Source organism: Malaclemys terrapin, chromosome 2 (assembly GCF_027887155.1).
Source record: "Malaclemys terrapin pileata isolate rMalTer1 chromosome 2, rMalTer1.hap1, whole genome shotgun sequence".
Classification (NCBI taxonomy): domain Eukaryota; kingdom Metazoa; phylum Chordata; order Testudines; family Emydidae; genus Malaclemys; species Malaclemys terrapin.
The window spans coordinates 241,288,603-241,297,512 of record NC_071506.1 but is presented as its reverse complement, the minus strand read 5'-3'; the positions used below and the strand labels follow the sequence as shown (position 1 = coordinate 241,297,512).

The following is an 8,910-nucleotide window of genomic DNA, read 5'->3' as shown; positions in this document are numbered from 1 at the left end:
GAGCAATCAATGTGCTGAGCTCCCTTGAAAAACTAGCCCTGAATGAATAACGGATCATAATAAAATAAGAAGATAGTATTGTCCTCGCATCGATTATATTGCCTGCCTTTAAAGTAGGGCTGGCCAACTTTTTCTGTCTAAACTGTGGTGTGTTTTTAAAAAACAAAACAAAACAAAAAAAAACCCAGAAAATTGGGTTTTTGATTGATGTGAAAAAAATTGACTTTTTATCAAATGAACACATGAAAACCCAAACAATTCTGGTGCTTGGCCGAAAAATGTTTCATAAATGCCATCATGGTGCCTCTCAGGATTTGTTGTTTGGATGCTTCGTGTCCCCATCTGCCTCTCTTCACTGGGTTCTCCAGCCAGACCTCAGCTCTCACGATGTGTGCAACTTCGTCTCCAGAGAGTTGAGTATGAGTTTTTTGTATATTACAGATCAGACACTACTGATAGATTCAAGAAATGGTAGACAACTGTCTTGTCTTTTCAATCAAAGACATAGTGGCATAGCAACGTCTGGGAGAAGCAAGGCACGAACAAGTATTAATGTATCATCCCCTTTATTTTCAGCATGATTACATTTTTTTTTCTTCTTGCTAAAGGAAGAGAAGACATAGGTATGAAATCAGAAAATGCACAGTTCTGCTCCCCCAAGACTCATGCTTCCAGAATAGGAACAAGTTATACACATACGTGCTTATACTCCAAGTGTTCTACACATATTCATACCAGTTACTGGCATTTCCACAAAATGGTTGGCTACTGATTTTCTTTTAAATGGCTGCGTGATCATGTGCCTGTGCACATGTGCGTGCACACACACAGAGCTATTAAACATTACAGAATGCATAACATATTTTAAATTATTTTATTAAAATATTTATACAGGTATATTACAAAGGCCTAAACTAGATCTAATTTAGACTTATTCACTTAAGACATTAATAGATGGCATAAGTTTACACAAGGTTATTTTATATGGCGAGAGAAAATCAAGAAAGCAAACACTGCGGGAACAGTTGTATCTTACACTTGGATACCAGGCAAAAGTGTGTTTTAAATTGACTTAAAAGGTTGTTATGATATTAAATTAATCTAACTTTCAATTGAAGTGAGACAGCATGGCTAGGACAGAGGGTTGGAGGTCAGGAGGACTGGGTTCTTATTTGCAGCTCTGCCACTGACTTGCTAGCTTCAGTTAAGTTATTGCAGATTTACACTGCTGTAACTGAGAGGGTTAAGGGTTAAATCATATCCCTGAGCTTGTGGCCATGGAGAGTTTCTTAGCAGTGGAGCCAGTGCTGGTCTGCTGCACAATGTGGGGCAGGATTCTGTAGGGGCTGAGCAGCAGGAAACAAGAGATGAATATCTATTGTTACACAGATTCCCCCTCTTTCCCTTGCCTTTCCCATAGAACAGGGGCGGGCAAACTTTTAGGCCTGAGGGCCGCATGCCGCATTGGGTTTCGTAAATTGTATGGAGGGCCGGTTAGGGGAGGAGGTCATGACCTGGCCTCCACCTCCTATCTGCCCTCCCTGGGACTCCTGCCGCATCCAACCCCCGTCCCCTGACGGCTCCTCTGGGACATCTGCCCCATCCACACACACCCGCTCCCTGTCCCCTGACCGCCCACAGACCTCTGACGCCCCATCCAACCCTTCCTCTCATTCCTGACGGCCCACCCCGGAACCCCTGTGTAGCGGGGTGGACACCCGCTCCTGCCCGGAAAGGCTTGAAAGCAGCCCTAAAAGAGGGCTGCAGTGGTAAAAGCAGCTCTGGAGAGGGCTGCAACTCTAAAAGCTGGGCTGATTGGGGAAGTGGACACAGCTGGGTCACACCCCAATAAGAGGCTGTGAGCCAGAAACCCACTCAGTCTCGCTCTGCATTCAGAGAGAGAGAGAAGGGCCTGGCTGCTAGGGAACTGAGCAGGGGTGGGGGAAGGCTAGAGGAGCTGAGGTGCTCCAGCCTGGAAAACCCCCAGGCTGTGGGCCTAGCTGAGGGCCTAAGACCAGTACCAGGGCTGCAGAGTCTGCATGCTTACACCCTGCCCCATCCAACCAGGCCTTCTCCCTGTCCCCTGACTGCCTCCGGAACCCCTGCCCTTTATCCAACCCCCACTGCTCCTTGCCCCCTGACTGCACTGCCTGGAGCACTGGTGGCTGGCGGCGCTACAGCCGCGCCGCCCGGCTGGAGCCAGGCCATGCTGCCACTATCATGCAGCACAGAGTCCGGGTCAGGCCGGGCTCTGCAACTGCAATGCCCCAGGAGCTCACAGCCCCACCACCCAGAGCATTGTGTCGGCGGCAGAGTGAGCGAACTGAGGCTGCGGGGGAGAGGAGACAGCAGGAGAGGGGCTGGGGGTAAGCCTCCCTGGCCAGGAGCTCAGGGGCCAGGCAGGACGGTCCCACGGGCCGGATGTGGCCCACAGGCTGTAGTTTGCCCATTTCTGCCATAGAAACTGCCCAGCCCTAAGGCTATCTCTTCCAATGGGAATTTGCCCTTGTTCTGCATTTGAGAAGAGTCAATTAAGAGGCAGCAGCTAGAATTTAAGCTACAAACAGTCACTTGGGTGAAAGACAAAATAGCAGTATTTTAAAATCAGGGTGCTGCAGTGGTACTATAAATCAGTTTTGTGTCACTGTACAAACACCTCCACTTTTGTCCTGGGAGCAGGAAGAAGCCCTGGTGCCCCTGCAGCAATATTAAAGGGTGGCTAGATGCTATGTTGAAAAGAACTTTAGAAATCTCCACAACAGAGTTTTAGGAGAAATTCAAATATCCTGCCCGCTCCAAAGGGGCAACTCAAAGACTTTTCACATTTCAAAACCGCCCCAACGTTTAAGACCGCATAAGTGGATCTCTATTTTGGATAAGGACAAAGTTCTAGGGGATTAGACCACATAGTTTCCCAGTGACTTCAGCACTCTTAGGAGTTCTGGATAGATATGGGAACTTTCAGCCTGACCTGACCCCTCTTCACCAATTGGCTGGATCTGAAAGGACAAAAGGGTGATCAGTGGAACCAACAGTATCTGTGAGATCACCCCTCTACTTCCTTCAAAGCTGTGGAGCAGCAGCAATGAAATGCTAAATTCTCATTGCCTATAGTGCAGAAGATGGCACCCTGATTCCCTTTGGATCTCTCCATGGTAGATGGAAATATTTACAGGGAGGGGAGATCATTCTCCTTTAGAGAAGGAAACTGAGAGAAAGTTTAATAAACTCCATATAGGAAATGTGTTTTTTTTTATTGTTTCAAAAGCCTGCAACATTCCCACACTGCTCTTAGTAAATAAAGTATATAAGTGCTGTGTATACTCCAGTTACTGGTAATGGAAACAATAGCAACCAACCCTAAACCTCTGCCTAATCATCTCCCCCATAACAGGCTGTTACTAGGGTGGTTAGTTTGTTTTCCTTACAGAGACTCTATCCCAGAGCATAGTTCCATCTTCTACTTAGGCTCAAATGCCTTTTATGTCCTGGTTGGTTCTAACTGAATCCACCTGTTTGGGTGAGTCAGTGGTCCACTTGCATTTCCATGCAGTATAGCAACACCTGATAGCAGGATGCCTCAACAGAGAATATCTGCATTCCTATGCATCTGCTACCACAATGGTTCTTGGTACTATTGGAGCCTCCTGATGTTTAAATGTTGATCTAGTCTAGCCTCCCCTTCAGATCACAATAATTACCCACAGATTAACTGATATCTAACGAATAGAAAACAGGCTCTCAGGGTGGGATCCACAAAAGTACTGAGGCACCTAACTCCCATTTTGGGGTGCCACTGTGATCCACAAAACTCCTGCTCCGCTGCCACATAACCCAATCAGCTCCTAAACTGTCTCGGTGTCCACGTTTTTGCAATAAAATTTCCCTAGGTGCTTATGTTTCAGTCCCTGAGCACGCACACTGCTTCCTCACTCTGGGTGCCTGGACACCTATCTCCTGCCTAAGTCCCGTGTGATCCACAAGCAGGGGAAAGGCCACTAAGTCATGTGCAGGGCCCAATCCAGTAGGAGTGATGAGAGGCTGCCTAACTTCATGCAGTAGCAACCATCCTTCTTAGAACCTTCATCCTAGTTGTTAGGGTATTCACCCAAGGTGCAGGAGACCCCCCAGTTCAAATCCCCAAGACCTGATGAGGAGAAGGGATTTGAACAGGAATCTGCCACTTCCCATTTGAGTGTCCTCACCACTGGTCTATAGTCATTCTAACTCTTTTTGGGACCAATTAATATTTAATTATTCAATTACTTAAAGTGGAACAGCTTCAATAGGAGAGATTGAGGAATCCCCCCATCAGAATATCCCATAGCTTAGTGGGTAGAGCAGTCTCCTAAGAGGTAGATGACACCTGTTCAAATCCCTTCTCCTCATCAGAAGGGTGGAGACATGATGCAGGAGTCATGTCCCCACCTTTTGGGTGAGTGCTGTAACCACTGGGCTAAGGGTTATAAGGGATGTCCTCCTCTTCCTTCCTCCCCACCCCCACCCCCAGCTGTGGAGTTAAACGGCCTCTGAGCATGCCTACTGGATCAGTCCCTGCATGTGACTAAGGCGGAGGACTACCTATTTTCCCCCTAGTTTGTGGATCACTAGCAGAGACGGGTGCCTCCCTGCAGCCCAGACTTTGGTTCCTATCTCTTTGAGATGGGTGGGGCTTAGCACACACACCTCTCATCGCCATCTCCCATTGGCTAGCTTAAGCAGAGAGCTGCCTAGTATCCTGACTTGTGTGGATCACACTTTAAGGTCCTTAGTTCTCCTCATTCATTGTATAGGGAGCCTAGGTACTTAACTCAGGCTTTGTGGATTGCAGTGTTGTTCCCATAATTGTCTAGGCACCTAACTGTTAGGTGCTGCAACTCTCCTGGATCACAAAGCCTAAGAACCTTTTGTGGATCTGGGCCTTAAGAGGATAAAAATGGGAAGACAGCTTACATGCAAAGGAAACACAAATTAATAAAAACAAAACATTCTGAATAATATACATATATACATTTTTAACTAACTATGACAAATTAGCTTTTATAAATTGGTAAATTACAGATTAAAGTTACAAGAAAAATTTTGATACTGATTTTTTTTTAAAGGATTTATTTTTCAGTCTGACACATTGTATTGTTTATTATTGCCAATGTGCCACAGCTTCTCTTTTAAAAGTCCACCCAATGGAAAGTTTAATACAATTTCCTTTCCATGTTAGGATATAACTAGCAAGGAAAGTCCTCTCGTCTGACTCCTAGGCAGCAATCCCAGACTTAATGCTATAGTATTTATTATCTATATTTTCTTTTACCTCTGTTTTCTTTTTGTAGTTCATAATGCAAAACATTGTCAGCAATTAAAAAATCCCAGCTGTTTCAAGAAACCATTAGTTAAACAAAACCAATAACAAAATCCAGTATGGTAGGAGCAATAAAGAAAAAAAATGGCTAGATTAAGAAAGTATTATCATTTCAGAAATGCTAGCTTAGTCCTTTGCCATTTTGAGAGCTGCAGACATTTGCTTTCCATTTCCAGTAAAGACACCGAAGTTAACATTTGCATTAGGATGTCCTTGATTTGCTGTGCTTGCATCTTCATGTACCTCTAGAAAAGAACAGAACTTTGATATTTATGCAATTAACAAGTGTACATTTTCAATATGATGAGCTGGGGTTTAGCAGTATGATGCTCATTAATATTGGTGATGGTTGTATGACTAAGATGCTGTGCACTATGCTGAAGATTTACCCTCAGAAGTCAAAGTAGTTGTGGCTCAATGAAAATGGTACAGTACTTTCCAGAATGGTATTGTAGTAGCTGACGATACTGATAAGTTGACACTGATATTGTTCTCACAAATTCAGGAACTGACATTGCTTATACCTTTAGAATGTCTGTGGGTAAACTGTGGCATTAATTTAGAAGAGTAAAAGTTGTGATGGTATTGCTATCAGACATTCCTGTGTGCGACAAAACGTAACACTAATGCAGCCCAGCTTCTTAGTGATTGTCTTGGTGATGAAAGTGTAGTTTTGGTGCTATATTAAAATATCCCTTCATTGTAAGAGTCAGAAAAGTTCTTCCAGACATACAAATGTGCAGTTTATATGCTACATGCATATCATCACTATAAGCCACACAGACCCTGAGCACCCATGGGTTACTAGCATCTCAGCAAGGGGCACTGGTTACCAGCTCAAGGAAAGAGAGCTATGGACAGAAAAAATACTCTTGGAGAGGGAGAACTTCTAGAGACATTTTTATGGGGTCCCCAGTCCATGGTCATTTTCACAGAGACTCCCACACATTTACAATTTTTCAAGGCAACTTTCTACCCTTGTATACCTGATACGCAGTTTTCACTGTGGTAGGATGCCAATGGTGTGGTGTACATTATGAGGTTAGCTATTTGCATTGTGTTTCCTCAGAGAGGGACTGACTGAGGTACAGTACTGAACATGAGTAACAGAACAGTCAACCATTCCTGAGTCTCCGAGGTCTCGTTTCAGAAAGGTATGTGCAGTGGTGAGGCAGCCCTGGACTAGGCAAAAATTATGCCACCCCAGTTAATATAATACCTAATCATGGTGGTTCTCTGGTGAGATCTCTCTTTTAGATGCTGCAAATGTTTCAGCATGTTCATTCATTATCAGTAATAATGTACTCTACCAACTGTTAATGACAAGCAGGGACATGCTGAGTCAGTGCAGGCTCTCACAAGTCTGGTGTTGAAATGATAGGGAAATACACAGATCTCCACTGCTCTTTGGCAGTCAGCGCAGCAGAAATTTGTGGCATAATAATACCGTGTGTGTGTGTGTGTGTGTGTGAGAGAGAGTATGTGAGAAACCGAGTTGGAATGAATGTGTGTTTTTGCTTCCTTTCAGATGAAGATTGTATCGAAGTTATAACAGCTTTCTCCTCTTAGATGAGATACGAGGTGTGAACTTTCACCAGTTGAAAGCTTTGTAAACTTTAGCCTGTTATTGCCAGTTTCCCAGTTTTGTGTGCGGCAAAATGATGTAACAGTTTTTCATAGATATTCAAGTTCAGTTTAAGAGATACTGAGGGTGCATGAGAAGTTTGGATGAAAGGTTGTGTTTTATTAGACAATTATTTTTATGGACCCATTCAGGCCCTCCACTAGCCACTGATGTCAGATTGTGTTCTGTGGTTGTTTACCCAAGGGGTGTGGGTGAGAGCAACTTCCTCAAAATGGTTCTCATGTTTTTATTTTGATTCTTTTTGGGGTTTTGCAAAGTATGTGATATGCAATGCCTAATATCTTGAGGAAATGGCCACTTTTAGCTGGAATTTTCCAGACTATTGTTAACTTAAAGATTGCATCTTTTCAACTTGATTGGCCCAGATGGTTGGAGCCCCAGTTGTTCTTCACACCTGGCTTTGCTTGAAGACATCATACGGAGGTGTAAGGTGAAGCAAATGATGACCACAACTATAAGAATGAAGGTCAAGGCAGAAGGTGGTCAGTGTTCAAGCATGAAAAGAGAGAAAGCCAAGAGTGCAACATTCAGGCTTTATTCCTTTCTTCATATATACTGTCCTCTCTCATCAAGCAGTTTTTTGCAAGTCAAAGCCTTGTAGGGTATGTTTACGCTTGGAGCTGGGGGTGTGATTCCTGGCTTGAGGAGAAAATACTTGCACTAGGTCTCATGCACTAAAAATAGAATGTAGTCATGGCAGTGCGAGCTGCAGGACAGGCTAGTCACCCTGCATGCCCACCTGAGATCCTCAATACTTACTTGAGTGGCTAGGCCATCCTGCTGTTCACCCTGCCATGGCTACCTTCTATTTTACTGCACTGGCTTGATGAGAGCTAGCACAGGTATGTCTCCTTGAGCTGGGAATCACACGCCCAGTTCCAAGTGTAGATGTACTCCAAATTCCTAGACATTACCCTATACATAAGCGTACTATCCTACCATAATACCCCCTTTTGGGAAGCTCTCTCTATCATAATAAAAGGCCTTATGTTTTTTCGGACCAGCAAAGACACCTGAAGAAGCTAACCCGCCTGCTTTTCCAGGCTGGTCACCTATAGAAGGAAGAGGGGAAGACTACTGCTATGGGCTACACCAGCCTGAAGTCTCACCATTTGTGAAACCTTGCTAGCATAAGAATGGCCATACTGGGTCAGAGAAATGGTCCATCTATCCCAGTATCCTGTCTTTGGACAGTGGTCAATGCCAGATGCTTCAGAGGGAATGAACAGAACACGGCAATTTCTAGTGATGCATCCCCCTGTTGTCCAATCTCAGCACTGGTCCATCTATCACCTTGCCTGGTCCTGCAACTGTAAAAGCTCTGATGACAACGTGAGACTGAGAGCTAATGAATCAGAACCCTTTTTAAAAAAGTATTTTTTTAAAATACTGTTTCTTTTGCCTAAGAAGCTGGGAGAAATCCTAAACTTCTACTGTTTTAGGGTGTGGCTATCTGCATGCATGTGTGAGCACCTGTAACGCCCCAAGGGAAGATGCTAGAAAGAAATATTCCCCAGGTTAAAATCGCACTAATCACTATCTCTTGAATGCTACTTATAAAAAAAGTGCTGTGTTGGAATCCTGAGAAATTGTAAAAATCCTATATGCAAATTATTGGGCAAGAGTGTTAAACTTTTGCTTATCAGACAGTTTTGTCATAAGAACATAAGCACAGCCATTCTGTGTCAGACCATCTAGCCCAGTATCCTGTCTTCTGACAGTGGTCAATGCCAGGTGTCCCAGAGGGAATGAACAGAACAGGTAATCCTCAAGTGAGCCGTCCACTGTCGCTCATTCCCAGCTTCTGGCAAACAGAGGCTAGGGACACCATCCCTGCCCATCCTGGCTAATAGCCATTGACGGACCTATCCTCCATGAACTTACCTAGTTCTTTTTTTTTTAAGAT

General features: G+C 44.3%; 1 protein-coding gene across 1 annotated transcript in view; it reads right to left on the bottom strand.

Moving 5' to 3' along the window:
* Window positions 1–5,017: 5,017 nt before the first annotated feature.
* Window positions 5,018–8,910, bottom strand: part of HEPACAM2 (HEPACAM family member 2) — a 28,491-nt gene continuing 24,598 nt past the window's right edge. The window contains exon 10 of the mRNA XM_054017157.1: window positions 5,018–5,604. Coding sequence (XP_053873132.1) covers window positions 5,595–5,604 — 10 coding nt within the window. The 3' untranslated portion in view covers window positions 5,018–5,594. The remainder of the gene's footprint in view (window positions 5,605–8,910) is intronic.